The 27194-nt window shown below is 48.4% G+C and overlaps 9 protein-coding genes across 9 annotated transcripts; 4 read left to right on the forward strand and 5 right to left on the reverse strand.

The window, feature by feature from the left end:
- Window positions 1-1631: 1631 nt before the first annotated feature.
- On the reverse strand, window positions 1632-2722 carry N7479_006821 (uncharacterized protein; the record flags this gene model as incomplete). Its single annotated transcript, XM_057254515.1, has 4 exons — window positions 1632-1921; window positions 1989-2211; window positions 2235-2570; window positions 2687-2722. The coding sequence occupies 4 exons, from the start codon at window positions 2720-2722 to the stop codon at window positions 1632-1634; spliced, it is 885 nt and encodes a 294-aa protein (XP_057108377.1).
- A 511-nt stretch (window positions 2723-3233) lies between these two features.
- On the reverse strand, window positions 3234-7380 carry N7479_006822 (HECT domain protein; the record flags this gene model as incomplete). Its single annotated transcript, XM_057254516.1, has 3 exons — window positions 3234-3356; window positions 3418-7117; window positions 7175-7380. The coding sequence occupies 3 exons, from the start codon at window positions 7378-7380 to the stop codon at window positions 3234-3236; spliced, it is 4029 nt and encodes a 1342-aa protein (XP_057108378.1).
- A 519-nt stretch (window positions 7381-7899) lies between these two features.
- On the forward strand, window positions 7900-9420 carry N7479_006823 (putative C2H2 finger domain protein; the record flags this gene model as incomplete). Its single annotated transcript, XM_057254517.1, has 3 exons — window positions 7900-8099; window positions 8165-9350; window positions 9403-9420. 3 exons carry the CDS (start codon window positions 7900-7902, stop codon window positions 9418-9420), a joined length of 1404 nt encoding a protein of 467 aa, XP_057108379.1.
- Window positions 9421-10224: 804 nt separating this feature from the next.
- Window positions 10225-14523, reverse strand: N7479_006824 (putative DUF21 and CBS domain protein (Mam3); the record flags this gene model as incomplete). Its single annotated transcript, XM_057254518.1, has 4 exons — window positions 10225-12180; window positions 12253-12540; window positions 12821-14222; window positions 14387-14523. 4 exons carry the CDS (start codon window positions 14521-14523, stop codon window positions 10225-10227), a joined length of 3783 nt encoding a protein of 1260 aa, XP_057108380.1.
- Window positions 14524-16683: 2160 nt separating this feature from the next.
- On the reverse strand, window positions 16684-17721 carry N7479_006825 (glycosyltransferase family 32 protein; the record flags this gene model as incomplete). The annotated part of the gene is made up of 1 exon (XM_057254519.1): window positions 16684-17721. The coding sequence occupies one exon, from the start codon at window positions 17719-17721 to the stop codon at window positions 16684-16686; it is 1038 nt and encodes a 345-aa protein (XP_057108381.1).
- Window positions 17722-18405: 684 nt separating this feature from the next.
- Window positions 18406-20083, forward strand: N7479_006826 (uncharacterized protein; the record flags this gene model as incomplete). The annotated part of the gene is given in 5 exon segments (XM_057254520.1): window positions 18406-18694; window positions 18786-18817; window positions 18832-19008; window positions 19141-19371; window positions 19640-20083. The coding sequence occupies 5 exon segments, from the start codon at window positions 18406-18408 to the stop codon at window positions 20081-20083; spliced, it is 1173 nt and encodes a 390-aa protein (XP_057108382.1).
- Window positions 20084-20581: 498 nt separating this feature from the next.
- On the forward strand, window positions 20582-21510 carry N7479_006827 (peroxiredoxin; the record flags this gene model as incomplete). Its single annotated transcript, XM_057254521.1, has 4 exons — window positions 20582-20729; window positions 20789-20892; window positions 20944-21021; window positions 21082-21510. The coding sequence occupies 4 exons, from the start codon at window positions 20582-20584 to the stop codon at window positions 21508-21510; spliced, it is 759 nt and encodes a 252-aa protein (XP_057108383.1).
- Window positions 21511-22180: 670 nt separating this feature from the next.
- On the forward strand, window positions 22181-24901 carry N7479_006828 (beta-glucosidase; the record flags this gene model as incomplete). Its single annotated transcript, XM_057254522.1, has 3 exons — window positions 22181-22960; window positions 23017-23268; window positions 23321-24901. 3 exons carry the CDS (start codon window positions 22181-22183, stop codon window positions 24899-24901), a joined length of 2613 nt encoding a protein of 870 aa, XP_057108384.1.
- A 329-nt stretch (window positions 24902-25230) lies between these two features.
- Window positions 25231-27045, reverse strand: N7479_006829 (MDR family MFS transporter; the record flags this gene model as incomplete). Its single annotated transcript, XM_057254523.1, has 4 exons — window positions 25231-25968; window positions 26022-26481; window positions 26569-26906; window positions 26962-27045. The coding sequence occupies 4 exons, from the start codon at window positions 27043-27045 to the stop codon at window positions 25231-25233; spliced, it is 1620 nt and encodes a 539-aa protein (XP_057108385.1).
- Window positions 27046-27194: the final 149 nt, after the last annotated feature.

Raw genomic sequence — 27194 nt, forward strand, 5'->3', positions numbered from 1 at the left:
TTGAAATGATCTATAAGTAGTTGGCGAACAAACAATCATGGTATGCTAGATTTCATTAGTACAAATACATAAAGTAATATAATCAGTTAGCGCGTATTAATTAATTGAGCTGGTCACACTGGACCTAGACATCGGGAAGATTTTATGGATAACTGTATCACCCAAGTCAGTCATGACAGGGGTTGAAGGGAATCACTTAGCTGCTTGACAGGCATATAATGCTTGAAAGAGTTAGGAAGCAAGATAGTAGGCCACCCAACATTAAATTAATCAAGCGAGTGCCGATGGTCTACTGACCTCATGTATGACTGCCTATGAAATCAAAATTAGTCAAAAATGGACCCCGGGGAATGACCTAGCTGCTCGAAAAAAAAGACTACAGCAATCTTTTGGACAAAGAATCAAGTCGGGTCTAGCTTTGTTAGTACAGAATCTAAATCATAGGAGAGGACAGTAGTAAATCTCACCACACAGCTGATAGCTAGCCGCAGTATATTGTGAACATGTTGTTGAGATGTATCTACAAAATTACGGTCAGTGACAGGAGAGTGGAGAATGACTTACCTACTTAATAGAGGACCTATGTCCAAACAATGCATCTCGACGGGCCTATGCTCTGTTAGTACTGATGTTACATTGTCAAGAAGGGAATAAAGAACTCAAAGCATTGGGTTGGGCGCTATGTGGATTCCTGTTGGGTAGAATATTCTCGCATGGGACCTAACTCAGTCTGTTAGTATATCTCTGCGCATCGGGAATGACATACCGCATGTGATATGGTATTCAAGACAGCATACTCGAATGTGCTGGAATGGTATATGTTTTGAATCTCTGGATTTCGTTAGTACGGGAGGTAAAGGCGCGGGGATAAAGGGTATCAAAAGACTTAGCCGTATGTAGGTAATAAAGGATTCTCACTCGTCGTCGAATGCCACGGGGCCCTATTTTGTTATGCGATATGTTAGCAATGATCATCCTGCAGGAGGCCTCCCACCTGCGGTATAAGAAGATATGGTAGCGTGGTATGTAAATGTTCCTAGGTAGAAATGTCAGTATATATCTCGCGAAATGATGGAAAGGGTACTTAGTGAAAATTCGCAGTCCATAGTTATATAGTAGGTGGAAGACACTGGTGTTGAGCTCTGTCTTGAGCTGGAAGGCTCCTGATGATGGGGTCAAAAGCGACGGGCCCGAAGGCCATTATATAGACAATCATACCCAAGACAAAAGGCCACCCGGTTCATAATTGTTCTACACAAGCCCTTTGTCGGTATGCTTGTCGAGGCTATGGCAGAGTGTTTCATCGTGTTTCCGAGGCCAAAGAAGGTCATTGTTGACAATCGAAGATAAAGAAGATTTAGAGCAAGTAAAAGACTCGACAATGAAGGCCTTGCTTGATATAATGCACGCTTATCAGCTTTGTTCTATTGTTTGCTGAAACAGCCACCTTCGAATGCTAAAATTAGCCCAAAGGGCTTAAGGACAATGGAATAAAAAGCTCTGAACATCTAAGGAATTATTTTTGGTCTATATCAGATCTATGTGTATATTGGCTCTTTGTTTTTAACCCAATCTGAGGCAAAAATTACAATGCAATGTTCATCAAAGCACAATTTTGTTCACTGCCCATTTCATACCCGGACCCCATTGACTTCCTCACCTCCAGTGGCCTTAGCCGCCTCCCGCTCAGCAATGCTCATTTGCAATCCCTGGTCACCCCAGCCCTGGATGCCCTTCTTATATAGCATCTTCTGTTCTTCCCGGCTAGGCACAGGCCCAGTCTTACCCCGGCGCAGCCGTGAGTCACTTGTCTCCTCAAGTGAGGCATTATCGCCATCCAGTGGGTATCCCTCCAGATCGTCTGTGTGTTTTTCCTCGGTGAAAGAGAAAGTGCGGTACTCTGTGTTAGACCAGCCAGTGCCTATAAGAATTAAAAACAGTGTTAGTATAATTCCCTGCAATCGTAGCCCTTGTGTCACGTCACATACCCTGGAACTGACTGTTATCTTCCCAGTCTTCAGTGAAATAGTGCAAGAAGCCACCGTGCGTGACCATGACAATTTCCTTCTCTGGGCGGGCTTTCAGCCAGCGACGGGCTGCACGAGCACGTTGCTTGAGGGCTTGGTTGGCTGGGGCGTAGCGACCGGATACCTTTGTGACAGACAAATGTGAGTACACCACGTGATGGATAATTTTGAGGCAATCTCCGAGCTGTAGGCAAGTAGGACACATACCTTGTTATTCCACCCCTCTTCCACGAGATCCAGATCAACTCCTGTTTTGAATTCCTCCTTCAGAACAGAAGGTTCGCTGCCAGTATCACATGCCACATCCGAGATCTCCTGAATATCAGGCAGGGCAATGATCTTCAAGTCCGGCTTTGACTCAAAAACTGGCGCAAAACTCTCAAGCGCAGTATAGAGGGTGCGACGGAGGGGCGAGGCTGTCACCAGGTCGATATTGGCATGGCGGGGGAAATTCTCGCGAAGCGTTTGGCATTGCTCATGCCCAAGGTCAGTGAGTAAAGGGTCTTGGATGACGTGGTTTTCAGTGCAAAGGTTGTGCAGACCCTGTTATTATCTGTTAGCTTGACTGAACAGTGAAGAGCCATGTTGCAAGCTTGCGACTCAATCGTGTAGATTCGGGGAGTCGGGTCTCTGCGATCATTATCGCGATATGGACATACTTGGGCATGGCGAACGCAGTGAATAATTGGGGCCATGTTCAATGTTCAGAGTGTCTCAGGTAGGCTGGTAAATTTGACGTTAGAAACTTGCAGATATTGAAGACCCTGAAAGTGAGATCTTATCGCGGAACATGGCGGGGGCTTGAACAAGGGGTACGTGTGAGAGCGCCTTACAGAGTATTTGGGTCAAAAAGAATGCCAATGCAACTAAGAGATATTTGTGAGAAACAGAGATATATAATTCAGGTAAAGTTGAATATTAAGAGTCATAAAGTCCTCCCGGACCTCTGAAGTCCGATTTGATATAATTTTGCGTAGCGCCACATCGTCAAGCGAACCACAGCTCTGTATGGAGTCCGATGGAGATCTATAAACTGTGATTTGTCTATATTTATGAGAGATCCTCTTTAGACGTCTAGTGAAAGGCCGAGTACTCCATGAAAATATGTTATTTGCACCATATGAGATAGAATGCCAATACCACATCAATGCAATATAGAACAAATGGGTATGTACATATAGGTAAACAATGAAATCCGACAACCATTTATGCAACGCCAAATCCTTGGGCGTTTTCGAGAGCCTTGTCAAGTTTCTTCACTAGGGTCTCCCTCGATGAGTACTCTGGCAAAAGCAAGCGTCCGAAGCATGTTAGGCTGGTAGGAAGACGCTAGAAGAACAGTCAGTATGACATTCCATATATTATGCAGATTGAAAGTGGCAAAACCTACCAAATCTCCGACACCATTTTTCTGGATCACAAACATAATGCTTGAGATCCCATTGACGGGAACTCGGTCACTAGCAGTGACAAATTCGAGTAGCTGGGCCCTCTTTTCATTGGAGTATTCTTGGATAATATCCCAGAAATCACGGATGACACGATGATCAGGACCAAATCCACCTTCGTACCGTGTATGGTCCTTGAGCTCCGACACGTCAATCGATTGGATGCCTTCTACCACGGTTTTCAGGGCTTCCGGTGAAAAAATGGACAGAGCGGATCGATCCAGGCACGTGTTGAACCCCCTCTGGAAGGCTTCAAACTGTGGCCGAATGGATTTATCTGTGAGCCAGAAGATGTAATCCTTGACAAACTGGTGTCGATTTTGATTGGTCACAAGAGCGGCCTCTTCAGCTGGGGGTGGAGGGGATTGAGGTGATATGGACTCAGACACTGATTTAACGGTTGTGTCTGAGGCAGGCTCAAAGAATGTGACGTCAGTAGCCTCCTCAGCTGCCATCGAGGTTGGTGATCTCAATATCGCAGGGTCGTAGTATGGCACATCCATCCAGGCGCTAGAGCCCGCGATAGGAGCTGGAGTCGGAGCCGGTCCAGTGATTTTGCTAGCAAGAGGCCACGCCGCATCACGATCAACCCTTTGCATATCAATGGTCTTTATGCTCCCGAAGGCTTCGAAGCTGAACTCGTAAGTTCGTGTGAAGATATCGCCAACATCACCATCTTTCCATGCCAATAATGTGTCGAGCCCTTGACTAAGCTCCGGCCACCCATCTCGAATGTGGTCCAGATGCTTCACCTTCAGGCCCAGCACTTTGCGGTAGAAAGCAGTGGGGAGGTTCACGGGGAGGGTCAGGCCATTGTAAATAGCAATAGACATCAACAGACCGATAAGTTCGAACTTGTAGAGAGGTTCCAATGAGCATGGTTGGAACCAAGACATACGGTGTCGAGTATCAATTGTGAACACGCCATACGATGGGTCAAAGGCTTGACCCATCAGCAAACGGAAGAACTCTTGTTGAACACCACCATGATCAAGCCCTTCTTCTCCTTCATCCATGCCCATTTGCACCTTCAACGGTCGCATTAGTTCTCGCTTTTCACGCCGCCATAATTGGCTCAACGCATCAGAGAGAATATTGTCTCGGCGGACAACGAGAACAAGGTAAGTGGACATGGATGTTTTCATGCGGGTGAGAAGTCGAGGATCATCGGAAATTCGAATAGCACCAAATGCAGTCTGAGTGACATGTCTCGTGGTAGTCATAGCAGCTTCGTAGGACTTGGTCATGGCGGAATAGTTCAAAGCACGGAAGTAGATAACGAGAGCCGACGGAGGAAAAAGGAAGGGGTACGATAGAAGATGCATGGTCCGGTTGTTCGGTAGGCCTCCAACCCATGCCACGGGCATATCCAAAGGATCCAACCGCTCTGTGAGAAGAGGTGTATGAAAGTCTTCAGGTAAAAGACCTAACCGGTTTCGTTCCTTGTACATTGAGGCTAAAATCTGAACAGCACCACCGGCTGGGCTGCTACGAGCCATTTCAGGGTTGCCGTCCCATTCACGCAGGAAAAGAGTCCGAAGCCATTCAACAATGAGGGAGGCTGAGCCAATGGACTCAGTGAGTTCATTACTGCCAGCAGTATGAGAGATGTGGTGCTCACTAAGATAGTCAACTACGCGGTCCAGCACGCTGAGTCTGCGTTGTTTTGGTAGGTCTAGACTGTACACTTGGCGGGCCTTGGAGATTTCATGGTATGCCAGTCGTGCAGTGAGAGCCCGTACAAGACGATTAATGAGGCGGAGGCCTAACTCGTGCTCGAGTCTGTCTGTCACCTCGATGGCCTGTTGAGCATTCTTGGAAGGCAGCTTGCGCATGTCCGATAGTGAAGCAACAGACCCAGCGGCACGCATCCGAACCACTGCTTTCCAAGTCCCCAAGTCAATATTAGGCACAAAACTGACCAAAGTGAAGAAGGCAATCGTCGCAATGTAGGCGGCATCAGGGTCCGACAGATGATCTTCATTGGCAGATTCAGACATTCGACGGGGAACGACCGGAGGGGGCGCAGGTCCTGTCATAGTCGAACTGCGGGACGATCGGCGGGACGGTCGTCCAGAAGAGGTAAATCCCCGCGGGGGAATAAAGAGCTTGTCCAGAGAGCTCCATAGGCCATGTAGTGCAATATCCCATGGGCAAATCATAAACAGGCGCTGCAGTGATAGGCGCAGACGGGGAACATCAAGATGACTAAAAGTAGCCCCGATCATATCCGTTGACTCGCTACCAAAGGAGCGCAAGATCTGACTGGGGCTGCTGAACACGAAAAACGTACTTTGAGCAACGAACGGGAATACTTCACGCTGACGCAGAGTTGCAAAACGCCAATCCGGCTGCTCAAAGCTGCCAAAGCACTGGATACGATCAAGCTCTTCCTCCCAGCAATCGGCATCTTCCGCAGATTCAATCATGACTTGCGACAGACCATCGATGATCTCTGGGGTAAGATGGGTGAGTGTCTGAGCCAATGGGATCGTGTCTAGTGAGTTCTCGACAGGAGCTTGTTTTAGCTTGCGCTCACTGGGAGATTGGGGAACAGAAGGAGGAAGAGGACGAGGAGGAGGCATGAGCTCCGTGCTCGCCGTACTATTGATAGGAGATACCTCATCTAGCAGCTTCTGGCTGTCCCAGGAGACACGCCGTTGAGTTTTGCGTTGTTCCTTCAGAGGAACTGAGTCAACGTCTCCAATTCTCCCGCGATGCTTTTGCGGACGGTGCTTTAACGCTGGCGGTGAGGGTAGGCTGACAAATTCATCAGAAGAAGCCACTGGGAGCTTCTTGTTGAATTCTGGTTTCCTTTTATCGTCAAGATTTGAACGTGGACTATGGTGCCAATGGTCAACCTCGGAGACTGATAGTCGTTTGACATGCTGGTTCTGAAACTTGAGCTCGACCGCGGAGGGCTGAGATCCCGATGTTCGCGATGAAGGAGTACGAGGTTGAGGGCTGGGCTGGTTTGCAGGTGGGGAACTGCCTGCGATTTTGAGATCTCTGCCTGCAACTTTGTCGGCATGGCAGTGGTGATTCTCAGCAGTAGATGATGAATGGATTGCGGCTCCCGGTGCGGGTGATTTGGACGTTGTCTCCAACACATCTGGAGCACGGCGAAGTGGAAGCCATTCGACCATACGGAGCGAGATTGTATCAAAGAGGTTTTGCGTAAAAGACTTGGGGTCTTTTAGTTGTTGCTCGGCGGTATGGTCGAGGTCTCGAATATAGCTGCTACCAGTGCGGATTTGAGGCGAAAGACCCTCTTCTTTCCCCTTTGACATAGCTCGTCTAATTTGCGCAGGCCTGGGCACGTCACGGCCTGAGTAATCTTCATCATTCTGATCCGATTTTGGTGATCTGTTAGCCGCTGCCGTCTGTGCTTCAAGTGTACGAGTTCGGCGCAGGGAAATCCGATGGTAATCTTCCGCTGTCAATTTCGGCGGAGGTTTAGGCACGTTCAGACATAGACCAGTTTCCGCGTCATCCAAGCTAGCGAGGTAGCATGCCAGCGTCCTCGCACTTAGTTCCGTGTATCGACGATATGGACCTTCACTAAGTCTTCGGCGATGGCTGGCACATGTAGAGGTTTGACATCCGGGATCATCGCAGCCGTGAAGCAGTTGAGCTTTGTATCTTTTGCGACAAATCAATTAGTGTCATGCGGAGTTGGGAAGTTGGAGTTCCACTCACCTGCGCACCAGGCCATTGAATTTTCGTCTTCGGTCATCGCGATACCGTGGCAACACACTTGAGGGATCAGATACCTCGATGGTATTCTGGATGAGCGTATCCGGTGCGTTTGGTGGGAGTTTTGATCGATAACTATGAGTTCGCCCGTGGCCGGGGGATCGCGCGATGTCTAGGTCATCGATAGAACCTCCGCGGAGCCTTGTCATTTTCAACAAAGTGGCATATCTGATGGTTTGAGGATAGCTGTATGCAAGGAAAAGCGCTAGTGAATTGTTTGGCTTCACGCGTTGAATAAATGCAACCAAGACACCCCAGCTCACCTGATACCGTACCTAGGTAGTAAGACTATGATGCCTCAGGCATAATTTATCCATTCTTGGTATCGGAGCTGTCGGAAGTCAAATTAGTCCGGCGGACTTTGGTTGCTCACGTTCGCCAGCCTTTTGGGCGGATTACTAAGCCATTTTATGATTCTCCATGGATCACGCTAACCCAGATAGTACTAGTAGCATTCAAGAGGGGTTTAGTCGATAAGAAACATAATTTCAGACGCAGATCAACCCTGGGCAACGGTCTGTTGAGTGCATAAAGACTCACTCACAGGAATTCAAAGATTCCTCTCCTTTACATCCATTTGGGTCCCATCACTTTCATCTATTTTGATCATCAATTTACACTCAGATCATCAAAAAATCACTGAAATCGGGTCAAGGCAGAGCCTTCATATGTACCCCGCCTACAACAAATATTCATCCCACAATCCACAGGGAAAACCCGCCCTTTCAACCACCCACGACTCTCAAAAAACCGCTGATATGTCGTCGACCAACCAAGATACAGCCTCGCTGCAATATACTTGCAACACCTGTCTTGTTGCCTTCCAACGCAGCGATGCCCAGAGAGATCACATGCGTAAAGACTGGCAGTAAGTGTTTAAATTCCGTTCAAGAAAAGATTTTTTTTTTTGCGACTTCAGCTAATGTCCCTTAGTTTATACAACATGAAGCGTCGTATCGCTTCCCTGCCACCCGTCACTCTCGAAACTTTCAACGAAAAAGTTCTCGCCGCCAAAGCTACATCCAACGAAGCTGCCGCTAAGGCTTCGTACGAAAAGACCTGCCACACATGCAACAAGGCATTTTACAGCGAGAACTCGTACCAAAACCACATCAACAGCTCGAAGCATAAGCAACGTGCGGCTAGCCTACGTAAGGATGGCGACGCTGCCTCCGTCCAGAGTTCCGCTTTCTCTCTCGGCGAACCCGTGACTAAGTCCGACAATGACGTCAGCAAGGTCACCGAGGACCTCAAGACTGCCACCATTGATGAAGAAGAAGACGAGGATATGGAAACTGATGTCAAAAAGGACGAATTCTTGGCATCTCGCTGTCTCTTCTGCAAAACCGATTCAACTGATATTCACACCAATGTGGACCATATGCGCAAAGACCACGGCATGTTCATCCCTGAACAAAAATACTTGGCTGATCTCGATGGCCTCGTGAACTATCTCTACCGAAAGATCAACGAAAACTTCGAATGTCTTTACTGCCACGCCATCAAAAACGACGCACAAGCCATCCAAACCCACATGCGCGACAAGAGCCACTGTATGATTGCCTTCGAATCTGAAGAAGAGCAAGTTGAAATCGGCCAATACTACGATTTCCGGAGCACCTACTCCGAAGATGAGGATGAATCCACTGCTGAAAGCGGTGGTGTCAAGGTGAACGGCGATGGAGAGGACCAAGGTTGGGAAACCGACAGCTCCGCATCCTCCGTCGACGAGGACGACCTTGACTCATATCGAAACGCATCAGGCGCCTACGAGGCAGACTACGAGCTCCACCTTCCTTCTGGAAAGAGTGTCGGTCATCGTTCGCTTGCTAAATACTACAGGCAAAATCTGCACAAATATCCCTCAGCTGCTGAACGAGCTGCCCGCCAGCTTGCCATCGCGAATGGAGAAATCGAGGAGGAACCCCGTGTCCGCACCAACCACCACCGTGCTGTTATCACTCGTGCCAACGGCGGCATGGGCATGATTGGAGTCACTGAAGAACAAAAGGAAGCCGCTCTCACTTCCGAGCGCCGCGAGAGAACTCGTGCCCTTCGCCAAGAGAACCGCTATGTTGCCCGAGTACAACGGGCAAACAATCACCAGAAGCACTTCCGGGTATGTTGGAACTGTACTCTCTTTTATTTTGCAATACTAACTTCTTCACTAGGATCCCCTTCTGCAATGATCGCTTCATCACAGCACCAACGGGGAATCACATCAATCGACCGGTTTCATTTACGACCATCGTCTTTTGGACGCCACCAACGAAACATTCGCCAATACTCGCAATACATCGACAACCACCGCAGCTCTTCAACTTGCACGCTCGTTACTCCCGTGCATCAAGACTGTTCGATTTTTGGCAACCCATGGGCTTCTGCAGGCCTTTCGAGTCAGCAACGAAACAACCAAGTGAGGTACTCTTTCCGAGCTGGGCCATTTTCTCGAATGAGTTTTTCAACCTGGTCGGTTTTAACGAGGCCTCGCCAAACATTGGACAACTTTATGACGGACGTTATGGATAGCGATTACATGTTGCATATACCTTTTGTTACGGCTGTCATTGTGTCGTCATCACTTCCTGCTATCTGGAGGATTCTTTTGGAAACATTCATGTATCTAGTCTGAGAAATTCAAAGCAAATATGCACAATATCTGGGTATTGAGTGATTTCGTTATAATTGTAGATGTGATCAGCTGCATGTAAGCCTATTCTGGGATTGATCTCTCTGCCGTTGTATCTAAATGGACCATTGCTTTCCAAGGTAAGCTAATATGTATAGTACTTTGAAGCTCTGTAACTAGTAGAATCTAAGTACTGCCAAAGTATACATGGTATATCAAATTCCCACACGAAAAGGTTTAAGGATTACACTTACAAAGCAATGCAAATACGGGTGCTTCTACTTCGTACATTTCATAAAATACTGTGGTGGTAGGAAAATAGGTTTGACAGGTTTCATTCAACTACTACATACATTGTGATGCCTCATTTGAGTAGAGGCTGGTCCTCTGATGGACCCCCATCATCAGCCTTTGACCCCTTTCCATGCTTCTTGCGGCGGCGCTTCTTTTTGGACTTCGTATGTCCACTGTCCGGGTTTTCTGACTTCCCATCATCGGTGTCAAGGACCGCACCCTCGGCATGGTGCTGGTCGCGATGCCGACCCGGCGGATGGGATTCCCCTTCTGAAGAACTCGAACAATTTGCATGAAGGACAACTTTGCGGATACCATTGACATCCACGATTTGTTCTGTGATGCTTCCACTTCGCGCCGGTCCGCGGTGATGGTATATAAAGCCTGGTGTATCCGACGATTCAACACTGCCTTCGTCACTACTAGCCTTCCGCGTCGACCCAGAACGCGGTTGGTCTTCATGTTCCTCGCGGACAGCCTCGGGAATGGAGACTTGTGGGAGGTCTTTGTATTGCTGAGCACCGGTGCCTTTGCTCACACTGTCATGCGAAGACATGGTGCCGTAGCCAATTTTGAGAGCATGCGCACCATCTTTGGCATCTGGTCCAGCAGAGTTGAGCAAGCCCGCGCCTATGCCACCTTGGTATGCGGTAAAAGAAGGGATAAGTTTTTGGGAGTCAGAGGTGCTTTGTCCAGACTCAAAATCGGTTTGTGCGGACCGGGACGGAGAGTTGCTATTGCGCTTGATCTTGACGGCATGATAACGAGTTTGGCGCGGCCTACTGGCCAGGTTAGAGGGACCAAGATGTTTGAGATGTTCTCGAATCTCCTCTGTGGTGCCGACTTGTGTGACCCATTCATTTGCTGAGTCTGGATTGATGTCGGTATTAGTTTTGCGAAGTTGAAAGCGGGAAAGGGGTGATTCCACGGAACTGCGGCGTCGAATCAAGTCGGAAGGCTTGGGGAGAGATGAGGGTCGTGTGGAATCCACGTCGACCAAGTCGCCATCGGTGACAACCGAGGCGTTCAAAGGAGGCTCCTCGACGATCTTGCCTTTGGCGACACGAGATTTAGGTGCAGGTGTCATTCGTCGGATGGCTTTGTGGACATCAATGAAGACATCAGATTCGTCGATGATTTCTTCTCCGATCAGTTCTTCGATGACATCTTCTAGGGTGACAACACCAAGAGCGCCACGATCTTCACTAGGATATTCAGAGACAAGAACCATGTGGGACTTGCCCTCTTGGAAGAAATTCACAATATCCAGACAACTTGTTTCAGGGCGTGTTTCAGGAAGTGTAGCCAAAGCAAACTCGCGGACACGTTTGCAGTCTTCCGGGTCGTAGGTAATGAGCATTTTGACAAGGAGCATACCAACAAAATTCATTGGATTGTCAGGGGAGTGGATGGGGATACGAGAATATCCTTGGGAAAGAATGTGGTCCATTGTGCGTTCGTCCAAGACAGTGTCAGCAGACATAGTGAAGACATCATCCATTGGTGTCATAATGCTGCCCACTGACTTCTCTTTGAGGTCGAGAACTGCACTGATGATGGTCACTTCATCGGAGTTGAGTTGCTCTCCAGCTTCTCCCAAGGTTTTGTGGAGGGTGACGAGCGTTTTCAACCCGGCCTTTTTGTAGATGGTACCATGATCCTCTCCAAGTAGTCTATCTAGCAATTTTGCAATTGGCCAGGCCACGGGGGACATGATGTACATCAAGACCAAGACGCAAGGTGCCATCCAGGCACCAATGGGAAGACCATAACGAACGCAAATGGACTGCGGAACAATCTCGCCGAAAATGACAATCAAAGCAGTGCTTCCTAGCACCGCCGGCCAACCACCACCAAGTGTTCGGTCAAGGACGATAGGTAAAGTTTCATTTGTGATAACATTGCTGAGGAGGAGGGTGACAAGGACCCAGTGTTTTCCGTGGTTCAAGAGGTTGAGAACGCTAGCAGCATTTTTCCTTTCATGCTCTTCGCCGGATGTCTTGATGACTTGGAGATAAACTTCATCCTTTACGAGGAAGCAATCAGGATGTCAGTCTGGTTCATCAGGGAATTTTTAGCTGCGTTGGAAAGAGCTGACCTGTCCCATCAAGGCAATTGTAAGACCCGCAAATGCTCCACCGCTCAACACAAGAGCAGCTGAAAACCCTAAATAAATCCATAAACTCGGATCGCTCGGTTCCTTTCCTGGTTCTGTGTCACGGGATGACAGGAAAAGAGGTGAGAAAAGAGGTGCAGCGGTTGTGAAAGGAACTTGTAAAACAGCGACGAGCAGGAGTTTGGCCAGACTCAGCATCAATGGCCGAGCGGCAAACGAGCGGTATGGTGAAGGATTCATAGGGGGAGCGTGAATGACCAACGGAACATACTGTGATGTAATGAGTAATGACCGTCGGTCGCGGCGGGAGAGGCAGATGGGGATGGGGCAGGGGGAATGAGGAAATCGACAAAGACAACAGGAAGGAATGAACGAGAGGGGGGAGCACCTTTCGATGGCAAGGAAACCTAAGAAAACACCGGAAGAAGGACAACAACAGAGTGAGCAACAGAGTGAGCAACCGAGCAGGCAGCACGATGGTGGAGCTCGAGAGTTGTCAGGCGGGTGGCAGCTGGGATGGTGCTTAATCAGCACCAAACTGCATACCCACCACAGCCTGGGTGATATCAGACGTCTCGAGGTCCGCCACCTGGCGCTCTAGGTTACCCACTCTGTCCCGAGCCTGCTGGTGCTCGATATTCGCAGCAACGGAGTTTAAAAACAGCTCTTCGTTGTGCTCCAGCAGGACTTGGTTGTCGCCCTCCCTTTTTTCGACCTCGCCTTCTAGTTGGTCTATATCTTCCTCCAACTTCTCTTTCTCACCGGCGAGGTCGTCCAGTGCATTCTCTAGGTCCCTAACATCCATCTGCAGGCGCTCCTTTTCCCTCGCAAGAGTCTTTTTCTCAGACTTTAGCTGATCGTACTTCAGTCTTAGACTCTTACCGGCCGTTTTAAGACCGTCGCTCTCCTGCACAAGCTTGGCCACCTCGGCGGTTTCCTCAGCCAATATCTGGCCAAGCTTGGCAGTTTCTTCCTTCGTGACCTGTAGGTCACCAGCAATCTTGGCGTTCGAGGCCTGCAGATCAACCAGCTGCGCTTCTTTAGCAGCGAGCGCAAGCTTCAAGGAGTTGACCTCCTGAGCTGCGCTTTCAGCCACCTGACGCTGCTGGGTCACTGCGGACCCCTCGGCCTTGATTTCCGCCGTCGCCTTCACCAACTTCTTCTCGTACTCGACCTTGACTGCCATCAGCTCCTCGAGGTGAGTCTGCTGCAGCGCGGCGACACGCTCCCCATGCAGTTGATTCGCCAAGGCCTCCGTGCGTCCCACGGCATCCTGCAGTTGCTGCTGGGCCAGCTTCTGCAGGGCATCGGGGCGGGCCTGGATCTGCTGGTGGAGGTAAGTGTTCTCCACGCTGAGCGCGGTGGCGGCGGCGGTAAGAGATCCAAGCTGGTCAGTTATGCGGGCCACATAGTCTCGGGCCTCGTTCTCGTAACTGGCCAGCTTAGACTCCCACGCCGCATTGACAAGTCCCACCTGCGCAATGGCAGTGAATTTTTTAGCCGGTCGAATACGTCCCCCCTTCACAACTCCGTTTTTCGTCGCAGGGGCCCAACGAGGACGTCCCTGCACCCCACGAGGGGGGAATTCCAGGGCCTGTTGCTGTAGGTCTTCCAAGTTCTCGAACTTGCGCCGCCACTGGCGGCACTCGACGATGACCTGATCCTTCGCGAACAGGGCTTCCTTGATCCCCCGGGATAGGTCCGCCAGCTGAGCGTCCAGGTACTGGACCTCCTTCCCGTGGCGTTTCTTCTCCTTCTCCCGGGTTGTCTCGGAAACACGAACTCGTGCCTCCGTGCGACAGAGTTGCTCCTCCAATCCGCTCATCTGGCCTCTCTGGCTCTCAATCTTCTTGGCCTCGGCCCCGGGGGCCTCGGCACGGATAAACACTGGTGGTGGCCGAGCCACCAAGTCTGCAGCTGATTGCAGCAGACCAAATAGAAACAATCGGGGGCTACTCAAGGTTAGTCACAATATTTGGATGGATGGGTATCTGGATGGGTATCTGGATGGGTATTGGGGACATGACTTGGGACATGACATGGGATGGGACTTGGGATGTGACTTGGGATGTGACTTGGGATGGGGGACATGAAGGATGAAATTCTTTAAGCTTACCTGTCGACGCAGCACACCCCGGCAACAAGAACAAGAACAGCGACAACAACTGTTCCGACAATTCGGAACAGGTCGTGCTGCCAGTGGGCAGCCGCTGCTGCGAGGAAAAACAGGAACACAAACGCTGGTTGAAACATCTTGATGATGTTGTAAAAAAAAAAATGAAATGAAAAATGGGAAGAGAGAAGAGAGAAGAAAGAGAGAAGAAAAAAAAAAGCAGATGGGGGTTTTCATAGAGCTGTCCTACGTGCTCCTTCCTAAACTGAGCGACTGCCCATCGCGACTGCCTATTGAGATTGCCCATTGAGACTGCCCATTGAGACTGCCCATTGAGACTGCCCATTGAGACTGCCCATTGAGACTGCCCATTGAGACTGCCCATTGAGACTGCCCATTGAGACTGCCCATTGAGACTGCCCATTGAGACTGCCCTATTCCAACCGCCTCCTAGCAACTCAAGGCAGCCTTCAGGCATCCGTCTCCAAATGAAGAATTAGAATACTACATATCAATGGCCTTCTGGGACAATAGGAAACATTTTACATTGTGTATAGACAATGGATGTAGTATGTATGTAGATCAATAGATTAAGCTTTGCGGCCCGTGTGGGGTACATGAACCGAGCTATCGGGCTGACGTCACAATGCTTCCAGGTTCCAACCTTAGAAGTATGTACACCTACCTAGGTACCAACAAGGACTGTATTGATTGAACAATTGATCCTCCATAGAATTTACGTATCAACAGTCGTCCCTAGGCCTAGTGCTTCAAGTAAATGCAGATATCCGCCCGAATCATCAATCTTTTGAACAAGCAGCTCATTCCGACTACTGTAAAACATCGAGGGAAAGCTGTAACATTGGTTCTTTGGGATTAGGCTCTTGGAAGCTGGTGCTGCCACTGGCAGCACTTGACGATGATCTAGTTCTTTGCTTGCATAGATTCCTTGATACCTCGGGAGACAGCCGTCAGTCAAGCATCTAGGTGTTGGACATCCTTTCTGTAGTACTTTCTTTCCAATCTCCTTGGTCACCTCGTAAAAGAGCAGTAAGTCCCCCACAAATGATGAGGTTTAGCTGAAGGATGTCAACATCGCCCTTAGTCATTCTACCGCAAAGCCGATTCCTATCCCATTCTCTTTTGACCCCAAGCCACAGCAAAGGGGGCAAAAGCGCCTGTGTTGTCTTCAAACGGTGTTTTGGAATCTTCCACAACAAGCAACACCCCTAAAAATGGCACGATCCTCACTGGCGCCTCCGATGATACCCCTCCAGTCTCCCATGAATCCTGGCCATGAAGGTACCAAAGCCCAAATCAAGGTGCTGCTGCGACTCTGGTATCGCGGCCTTGGCTGGCTGCTACGGCAGAATTGAGGAGGACGGTGTCACCCAACCAAAAAAGAGATGAGACTTCCACATGAACCTCCATCTGAAAGAGAGCGGTACTGATAAGCAGCTTGCAGATTTGTTGGCCTTTGTCTTGCCCACGGAACCCCATAACCCAATTTCCGTTATGCTTGTTGCGCTGATGAAAGTTGGGAAGATGGAAACAACGAGGATATGAAGCTCAGATGGCCGTGGAATCAATGAGTCACGTCCAATCACGGTAGGGGAAGAGATCGTTTTCGCCATATCGAGAACTTTTAGTAGCCTCCAGCCCTGTGCGGAGGCGAATCTTGCTCTCTCGCTTCACCTAGCAAGGCCCGTCTCGTGTTTCAAAGCGCATGCGACCGTTGCACCTTCGATTCGGATCGCATACAGTTGGCTTGGGGGAATGGATTGCAGTCAACGCACTGGCGATTTCGGCGATTTCTTGGTATGGAATTCTGGCATTCGGGGAGATGGATGACAGAGAGAACATGTGGTCTAGATGGAGGTTGGAAATTCTAGGCGAACCGACGAACCACAAAAGGTCCAGTTCGGGGAATTGGTTGGTCAGCTCTGTCGCATTACTTCTACAATGGCTCTATCGCCTTAGGGCTGGAAATGACTTTCCAGCCTGCCAGAATCCTTATCCCAGACCGAAAGTCAACCGCAGCCCGACTAGCTGGGAAGAGCTTTGCTCTAGAGCACTGAAAGACCCAAGAGGGAATCTGTGGACAACATGTCTCTCTTGACGCCAAATTTTCGGCCACAAGGTTGGAATTACATGCGGTTATTCTTCTAGCAACAGACAGTCCCCCAAGAGTCAACTAAAACCTGAATGCAAGAATCAGATTATATTTTATGCTCTTGTCTAAGTCCGTCTTGTCATATATGCTTCAGGTCGTGCAACGCCAATACAAAGTTCTGGATATGTCATGATTGTGTCTCCCCGCCATTTTCATTCTTCCAAGAGCCAGCGTAACGATGTTCAACAAGATAAGGCCCTCGGTCCTCTGGGAAGCCAGCCTGAGTAGAGGCAAAGGCGGCATTAGGCAGCACGAGAACATCCTGAAATAGGGTGGGTTCTTTGATACTAGTTATATTTGCTTGGCCAAAAGGAACGCCCATTTCTTTTTGCAGGTTTTTCAATATGGCAACAGTCATCGCCTGTGGACCCGTAACATCCACCACATCGCTGATCATTGTCATGTTAAGCTGGGCAGTGGTCACATTGTGATTTGCAGCAGATGCCTTCAGTCCATCGATGACATATTTGATGACCGCCACGATATGACTTGTCTTAGGTTTCGACATAACCGTCCAACTCGCGAACTGGGTCCCATCGAATTCCAAACCGACGACGACATTTGTTCTGTTCTGGTATTGTTCCGGGATCCAGGTATGAATTGGTTGGTGGCATGTCACGTCAAGATCGCTCCAAATTCCTCCATCGGCGTACAGGATTAATTGGCGAAGAAGATCGGCTTTTAGGATCGGGACTGGTAGAGAGAGGTAGAGCTCAAGGACGTCTGGATAATCGGCAAAATGCTCACGAACGTACTCGTCTGCACTGCCGTCTGTGAGAATCTCGTGTCGTAGACGTGGGTTCACATCTAGCCAACTGCGGATGTCTTTCTCGCGGTCGTCGTTGATTTTCATCGAACCGGCCTTTTGCCACAGCTTGGATGGGATTGACAACTGCGCGTGATAATCATGGGAATTTGCGATTGGAAGATAGCTTGGTATTTTGGGTTCTGATGGTGGTTTCATATCATTAATGGTAGGTTCCGATCGGTTCGAGGGAACGATACTGGCATCCAAGGCGATGGTAACATTGTTGTCTTCGCTGCAGACGCACGATCCATGAGTAATAGCAATGCTTGATGGTTGTTTTCCCAAGCTCGATGCAATCCAAAGAGATGAACAAATGAAAAGTAGCAAGAAACCAAGTAGGTAGTGAAACCGTCCCATCTTGAAGGTGACAGGCCCTTTCGAGGGAGAATATAGGAACGAAGATGGAGTCTTTCGAAAAGGGATCCGCCGACTTGTTAAGGAAACAGTACTCCATATTTCTTTATCGTGTCTTTTTGCGAGATCTAAGGCCCACAAAAGCTTGGCTTTCTTTCTTTTTTTTTTTTTTTGTAGTTTTGTGTTGTTAGTTCAGGTCGATATCAGTATGGTTTTGCAAGACTTTCATTCTATAACTCATAACGAAGCTAAATCTGAATTTCCCCCTTTTGTTTTCAAGTAAAACGCACAGGTTTATCATCTCACAGAAATCATTACAGCTACTAAAATTTTTAAAAAATTACTCTCCGTATTCGAAGGGGGGGGCATTGGCTGACAGCATTGTGGCGGTGTTAAAGGGTCTCAGATAGGGCCTCTCTCATTGGTCCAATCATACCGAAGTTCAGTTCAACCATGTGTGTCAAATTTCCTACTTTGTACATCGGAATGTCTCAGATAATATATATTCTCATTTGTCGACTCTATGGTGGATGCACTAATCGTCTTCCCAGCCCCACCCTTTTCTCGGGTTGGGTCTGTTGCGGCTTACACTATTTTTCATAATACACAATTTTTCTTCCACACAACCACTTTGTACTCGATTTTTTACCACCAAAAAAACGCCGAAAAAAGTCCAGACTTTCGAGTATGAAATATCAAAGGCTATTGAAGCCTACCATCAAAGAAAAAAAGCCAAAAATCAAACCGTTGTCACGAGAATTCGGGGTTCCGTATAACAGGTTCTATACACGGATTCACGGTCGCAAAAACAGTTCAGGCCGCGCCGACTCTACCAAAGCTCTCAATCTTCTTCAGGAAAAAGCATTGCTTAGCTGGGTTGAAGCGCTAGATACTATCAAGACCACACCTACGCCAATATCAATTAAATCGGCTGCAAATTGGCTTTTAGCCCAGTCTAGCGAGGAAAAAACTGTCGGTCCGAACTGGCCGTACCGGTATATCGACAGATTACCTCTATACCTCAAGTATTATCACCTAAAACCTATAGCAAAAGCGAGAATCGATAGTGGAGATATTGACAATCTTACTATTTAGTTTCGTAATTTCTCCTAGGTTCTTAAGAGGTATAATATCGAGCTATATAAGATCTACAATTGGGATAAAACCGGCTATCAATTAGGCCAGGGAAAGAAACAAAAAGTGGTCTCTTCTCGTACGTATAATCCTATTGCTACTGGGGGATATACTGAATCAATTACTGGTATTGAATATATTGCTGCCGATAGCTGGGTAATACTACCCTAGTTCTTAACTAAGGGTGGAAAACAGATAGAGGAGTGGTTTACTGATATTGATATCCCTGATTTTCGTATCAAGCCTACCCCCAATAGCTGGATTGATAATACTACTACCTTTGAATAGCTTTGCTCTTTTTATAAAGTAACTATCTCTCGTATTGACGAAGGCCGGCCGCGTATTTTGATAATAGATAACTATAGTTCTTATATAACTATCGAATTTATCACCTTTTACACCCAGTATTTTATTATCCCAATCTGGTTTTTACCCTATATAACTCACTTTACTCAACCGCTGGATGGCGAGGCTTTCCAATACCTAAAACATTATTTTCGTACAGCGGATAATAATACTGTTATATAGGGTGGAAATACCTCGAAACAACGGGACTTTTTCTATATAATCGGGAATATACAACGAAAGGCCTTTACCTCTAGAGTTATCAAATTATCTAGGGGTATTTAGCCTTTAGATCTAGAGGTATTGCTTCAACCTTTACGGGATCAATTTCTCAATAATATTGGTGATATACGTATTATCAATACGCCGTCCCCCCCCCCCCCCCCCCCCTCCCCCGGAGCTTCCTAGTTCACCGGTTAATTCTCCTCTATATACCATTGAGAGGATCAATAAGCTTAATTCTAAGCTTATAGAGGACCTACAGGCTCTAGATAAAAATTCCGTACGCCTCCGAAAGTATATCCAGCGTTGTATAGATAGAAGTGCGCTTATAGCCCAGAAGCTGGCCCATAGTGAGCGAGCTTTAACTAAGGCTCGCGCCCACAAAGCTCAGCGGGAGGCTCCAAAAAATCGGCGGTCGATTCTTGGAGCTAATCAAATTGCTCTCTCTCCTGCGCTTGCTAGTAGGAAGATTGAGCAGAGATTGGATACCGATGCAAGAAAAATCATGCGGCTACAGGCAAAATATACCAAGGATTTAGAAGCTGAACAACAGGCCCAATTGGCGAGGGATGAAGCTGAAAATGCAAGGATAGCTAGTTTAATGGCTAAAAATACTACTGGAGGAAATCGGTATATTGATAGTATAGGGACATCGAGTTATTGATATTCGAAGTTGATTAATGCAAGAGAAAGTTGTGTAAGCCGCAACAGACCCAACCCGAGAAAAGGATGGGGCTGGGAAGACGATTACTTCCAAGGTTTGTACAGAGTAGGTATGTAACTAATATTGGGATATACCTACTTATGCAAGTCAGGTGATCTTAAAATTATTAATAGCATTTTGCATAAATCTGCAGGTCCCCTTTTACCGTTGTATGGCACATGCAAGATCTTTACATATGTAGGATGTAAGGTTTAGATTCAACGTTATGACGATCATGAGAACAATGGGATATATATATATATACGTATGTGTGTACGGAGTAGACAAATCCAAGTGACAAAAGCATTCAATACGAGCACCTGGACCTGGGCAAACATTGGAAGGCCCAGGTAAATTGGTGATTAGTCAGATTTGATGACGTCTCAAGCTCAGGTCCGCAGGGGTCCCTTGAAGTCCCGACTTGACATTTTGGAGCTTGGAATTACACTCTTAACAATCATGGCTTCCAGAATCGTCCCTCAGATTTTCGGTGCTTTCAGAGCTGCTCCACGGGCCTCGTGGTCTGCACAGCTGCCTCGTGCGCCAGCTTTCCGCCGGTTCTTCTCGGCCCAGATGGAACAGCCGCGTCTGCGCCTGGGATCAATTGGTACAGTCTCGAACAGAATTGCATTTGACTTGCCTAGATACCATGCTAACACAAGATAGCGCCAAACTTCAAGGCGCTCACCACCCAGGGCGAAATTGACTTCCACGAGTTCATCGGTGATAAGTGGACCATCCTCTTTTCGCACCCTGCCGACTTCACACCTGTATTTCTCACCAATATACTCTATGAAGACACTGAACTAATATGCAGTTAGGTCTGTACAACTGAATTGGGCGCTTTCGCCCGGCTTCAACATGAGTTTGACGCACGCGGAGTCAAGATGATCGGATTGGTGAGTCCCCGCCATTTGCAACCCCTACAGAGCCTTAGCTGATGCGCCCCTTCTCTCCAGAGTGCCAACGGGCTCGGTTCCCACGACGAGTGGATCAAGGATATCAACGAAGTTGGCTCGACACAAGTCAAATTCCCAATCATCGCCGATGCCGACCGCAAAGTTGCCTTCCTCTACGACATGATCGACCAGGATAGCATCGGGCAGGAGGCTATTGCATTTACTATTCGCTCCGTTTTTATTATTGACCCGAGCAAGAAGATCCGCCTAACCATGATGTACCCTGCCTCCACGGGTCGAAACTCTGCGGAGGTCCTGCAGGTTATCGACTCCCTGCAGACCGGTGATAAGAATGGTGTAACTACCCCGATCGACTGGCAGGTTGGCGATGATGTCATCGTGCCTCCCTCTGTCAGTACTTCGGATGCCCAGAAGAAGTTCGGTGAAGTTCGCGAGGTCAAGCCTTACCTGCGCTATACCAAGATCTAAAGACGTGGAGTGGACATGTATACCAATGGATCAAAATTGAACACCATTTTGATTTCGATCAAACGGGCCGGTGTCGTGTATTTTATCTTCAGTAAGCTCTCGATGAACTACAGAGTAATAACGGAATGGCCTCGGATCGTGAGTTGCTCGGGAAAAGGGGGCGTGACGGAGTTGCATATTTAATTATTGAAACCCCTGACACTATGTCTCTTTAGGGCAAGGATAGTCTGGCAGCTAATTAGAAAGTACCTACAGAGTAGCATCTAGGTACTTATGCTATATGTCACAGCCTGTCAGCATTGTGGTGTATTGTCCGGTAGCCCTCGGCTATGCAAGCAAATTCGCTAGTACACAACCACGAGTCGATCCTTGAACAATTGCGACAAGCTGCTAGGTACAGTGCCAATAGGATATATCCTATGACGATCCTCCTCGAATCTAGCAAGGATATGCATTTCTCCGAGATGTGCACGCGGGCTTTGCTCCTTCCCTGTTCCTTGAACGTACTAGTCCCTCGTGCGCTGTTTTCTTATAGTCCCCCGAGGACCCTGCTTGCAATCCTGCAGATTCGAAACTGGAAGAAATAATACACTCGTTCTCTTAACTGGCCCAACTACGATCTTTTATTGTCTGTTTTTTTTTTCATTTTGTTCATTGCGAATCCATCGCCATGGCTCCTTGGGCACATCTAGCTCTAGTCTCTCTTCTAACCCCGCTTCTCCTGGCCTCCCCAGTGCCAGACGAATCCGACTCTACCACACACCTGCACGAAAGAGCAGAAGAAGGCTATGAGTCGCCTCCATACTATCCCACTCCCCCGGGAGGCTGGATTACCGACTGGAGTGAAGCCTACTCTAAGGCGTATCATCTTGTCAGCAATATGACACTGGCCGAGAAGGTCAATCTGACGACAGGTACTGGCTTCTTCATGGGACCCTGTGTAGGGCAGACAGGGAGCGTGCCTCGCCTGGGTGTTCCCAATCTATGTCTCCAAGACAGTCCTCTAGGAGTCCGCAACTCAGACCACAATACTGCCTTCCCGCCTGGTATTACGGTTGGCGCGACCTTCAACAAAGACCTCATGTATGAACGAGGAGTTGGGCTTGGCGAAGAGGCTCGCGGAAAGGGAGTTAACGTACTCCTGGGACCATCCGTGGGACCACTTGGCCGTAAGCCACGCGGTGGACGGAACTGGGAAGGCTTTGGTGCTGATCCCACTCTGCAGGGTTTTGGAGGCGCCCAGACTATAAAAGGCATGCAGAGCACTGGCGCTATCGCAGCCATCAAGCATTACATTGGTAATGAGCAGGAAATGCATCGCATGAGCAGTGTTGTCACTCAGGGTTATTCGTCCAATATTGACGATCGCACATTGCATGAGCTGTACCTATGGCCTTTTGCTGAGGGTGTTCGTGCGGGTGTAGGGTCCTTAATGACAGCCTATTCCGATGTGAGTCTCCTTCGATCCCAATCCCATTTTTTGTGTATGTTGCTGACATCTGATAGGTCAATAGCTCTTCGTGCTCTCAGAACAGCAAGTTGCTCAACGATATTCTCAAGGATGAGCTTGGCTTCCAAGGATTTGTGATGACGGATTGGCTGGGTCATTATTCCGGCGTTGCGTCTGCCATAGCTGGTTTGGATATGTCCATGCCTGGCGATGGAGCAGTTCCCTTGTTCGGAGATTCATACTGGGGTGCTGAGCTGTCACGTTCGATCTTGAACGGCAGTGTGCCTGTGAACCGTCTCAACGATATGGTACGTGGTTCTTTATGTAGGGATTTCCCTCATGTCTAATATACTGGTCTAGGTTCAACGTATCGTTGCTACTTGGTATAAATACGGGCAGGATAAAGATTATCCTTTGCCAAACTTCTCGACCAACACCCAAAACGAGAAGGGTCTGATTTACCCTGGGGCTGTAGTTTCTCCATATGGTGTCGTTAACCAGTTCGTTGACGTGAGGGGCAATCACAATATCACCGCAAGAGCCGTCGCACGGGAAGCAATTACCTTACTCAAGAACGACATGGACATTCTTCCTCTGCGCAGCAATGATTCTCTCAAGATATTCGGCACAGATGCGGGTGGGAATCCAGGTGGTCTCAACTCATGCAGTGACCAAGGATGCGACAAAGGCGTTTTGACCATGGGTTGGGGCAGTGGCACAGCCAGGCTACCCTATCTCATCACACCCCAAGAGGCAATTTCTAATATTGCTAAAAATTCCGAGTTCCACATCACCGACAAGTTCCCCTCAGATGTCACCGCCAATGCCAACGATATCGCTCTTGTTTTCATCAACGCCGATTCGGGCGAAAACTTTATTACAGTGGAAGGGAACCCGGGAGATCGAACTCAAGCGGGACTCAATGCTTGGCACAATGGTGATGATCTTGTTAAAGCAGCCGCAGAGAAGTTTTCCAACGTAGTCGTGATTGTCCACACCGTCGGGCCGATTCTGATGGAAGAGTGGGTTGAACTCAAGTCCGTGAAAGCAGTGGTTGTGGCACATCTTCCTGGACAAGAAGCTGGCAACTCCCTTACCGATGTCCTCTTTGGTGACTATAGTCCAAGTGGCCACATGCCATACACTATTCCCCGCAGCGAAGACGATTACCCGGATAGCGTGGACTTGATCAATCAACCATTTGGCCAGATCCAGGACACATATACCGAGGGGCTATATATCGACTACCGGCACTTTATCAAGGCCAATATCACACCTCGGTATCCATTCGGCCACGGTCTCTCCTACACCACCTTCAACTTCTCCCAGCCTTCGCTGTCAACAGGAACTCCGCTAGACTCGGCCTACCCAGCTGCACGACCCACTAAGCTGTCAACTCCCTCCTACAACACCAGCATCCCGGACGCGTCAGAAGTCGCCTGGTCCTCTACCAACTTCACCCGCATCTCGCGCTACCTCTACCCCTACCTGAAAAAGCCGCAGTCGATCACTGCGACGAAGAAATACTCCTACCCGGATGGCTACAGCACCGAGCCACACGCAGTCCCTCGGGCCGGAGGTGGTGAGGGAGGAAATCCCGCTCTCTTCGAGACTGTATTTTCGGTCCAGTTGGAGGTCCGGAATACAGGTAAACGAACCGGCAAGGCTGTCGCCCAGCTATATGTTGAGCTTCCGTCTAGTTTGGGGCTGGATACGCCAGCCTTGCAGCTCCGGCAGTTTGAGAAGACAAAGGAACTTGCGCCTGGTCAGAGTGAGACAGTTACGTTGCATATTACTCGGAAGGATATTAGTGTTTGGGATGTTGTGATGCAGGATTGGAAGGCTCCTGTCAATGGACAGGGCATTAAGCTCTGGGTTGGGAATAGTGTTGCAGATCTGCCTGTCCTCTGTGTGGTTGGAGGAAAGTGTTCGACACAATAAGGAAGCGCTGATGCTTTGTGATGAACTATTCACTTGTTTTGCTTGTCTATATTGGCTTCTTAGTTTGTCTCCTTTACTCGGTTTTGCATATATTGTTACCCGTCGCATACATTCATGTGGATAATATTGGTTCTTCTGGTTGCTTTAATTGAATTGAGTCTTGAGTTTTGTGCTGTTCTCCAATCTGACATAGCAAGATAATCCAACAGTGAGGTGGGTCGCCTGATAGTTTTGTGCATTTAACCTTAATTTAGCGTCCCATTTACTATCAAACTCTATGCTTCATATGAGATGTACAGGAATAAAGAGATGAATATACTGCCAAGAATCTATAGGCTAACATTCTCAACAACAGGCGTCTTCTCGATATTCAGTCCCGTCTTGGTCTCAACATGTTCCTTATTCAGCTTAGTCTTGAGAATAAAGACCGAAAAGAAGACACCAACAGCAGACATGCACGTGTAAAGAATCCACATATTCCTCAGACTCCAAGCAAAAGCTTCCTTAACGGCAAGCAATTGTGCTGGATCGGTGATGAATTTAATCGACTCGATACTCGCAGCAGCCGAATCCCCAGACATCTGAGCCGCCATGCTACTCGACATACCGGAATTCAACAAGCTGGACTGCTTCTGGCCCATACTATTCTGGAAGACAACACCGCCAATCACAATAGAAGCCGCGGTTGCCATGTTGCGAATGAAGCCAATTGTTGCCGTGGCGGTGGCAGTATCCTCCTGGGAGACCATGGCTTGGATGGCGATGATGGGTGTTTGGAAGAGGAATCCAGCGCCAAATCCGCTGAGGATCTGGTACCCGACTATCTCGCCGACGGATGATCCCACACCGAGGTTGATGTACAGCCCGTTTCCGATGGTCATCAGCACCAGGCCGATCCAGATGAGTTCCAGGTATCGACCGGTGCGGTGGATGATTGCACCAGTGAACATGCCGGAGAATGCTTCCATCACGACAAGTGGGAGAATGAGGACACCAGAGCCCATTGGTGAGGAGCCGTGCACGGATTGTAGGTAGAGTGGGATATAGTACTCCCCTGCGATGAAGACCTATAGGTTTGTTAGTGGCTGAAAATTGATCAATGAAATGTGAAGATACTAACAAAACCATGCGCAAATGCTACTAGCAAAGTAGCGATGTTAGAGAACCGAGCGAAGATATCCATAGGCATCAAGGGATACTTTGCTAGTTTCTTCTCGCTGTAGACGAACAGCAAGGAACATAGAGATCCAAAGACAATCAGACAGATCACTTGTGGCGAGTCCCAGGCAAATGTCTCGCCGCCGAAGTCCAATCCCAATAGAAGCATGAGAGTAAGGCCTAGAATAGAGAGACTGCCAAACCAGTCAATGGCCTGGACGCCATCCATGATTTTCGTCTGGGGGTTGTGCACATCCAGGAAAAAGAAAAGGAGCACAAATGTCACCCCCGAAATCGGTAGATTGATCCAGTAAGTCCATCTCCAAGTGACATACTGACTGAATGCACCGCCGAGCAATGGTCCAACGCCACCAGCAAAAGCCCACATGACCTCCATCAGGCCGAGGTATAAACTGCGGTGTCTGTGATGACAGTTAGTAAAGGCCTCCATGATAAGTACAGACTGGCAAATATAGAACAGCCAACAGAAAGCAGTTAAGATATCTTACCTGACACTGAACAAATCAGAAATAATAATCGTAACTAGCTGGAGCAAACCGCCACCAGCGACACCCTGCAGCGCTCGGCCCGCAATCAACATCTCCATGCTAGTAGCAGCAGCGCAAAGAATAGAGCTGAGGAAGAACCACGCAACAGCCAAAAGCAAAATAGGTTTTCGTCCCCAAATATCAGAAAGCTTGGCCCAGATACATGCGCTGGCGGCGGAGCTGAGAAGGTATGCTCCACCAATCCACGTATACCCAGCAGAGGAGTGGAAATACGCGGCAATTGTTGGAATCGCTGTAGCCATGATCGTTTGATCTAGCGCGGCGATAAACATCGCTAACTAGTGGAATTAGTAGACGAATTCAACGTATGGGTTTTCGGTTTTCGCGTCTTACTGAAAGCGCTACCATAATTGCGGTAACTTGAACTTTGCTTCGCCCTTTGGGCGAGGCTTCCTGGATTTCCATTGATTCTGCCATTGCTGGTTAGATCTGGAATTTTAAGGGTCCAGTTTTTTTTTTTTTTTGAATGTGAAGAATTGAAAATATTTTCTCCCCGGATTAGTTTTGTGGGGCACTGGGGCTCTGGAAGCTCTGGAACGGTTAGGAACCACCAGGGAAACGGACAC

The sequence above is a fragment of the Penicillium vulpinum genome (assembly GCF_028829585.1).
Source record: "Penicillium vulpinum strain IBT 29486 chromosome Unknown utg000003l_segment0_segment0, whole genome shotgun sequence".
NCBI lineage: Eukaryota > Fungi > Ascomycota > Eurotiomycetes > Eurotiales > Aspergillaceae > Penicillium > Penicillium vulpinum.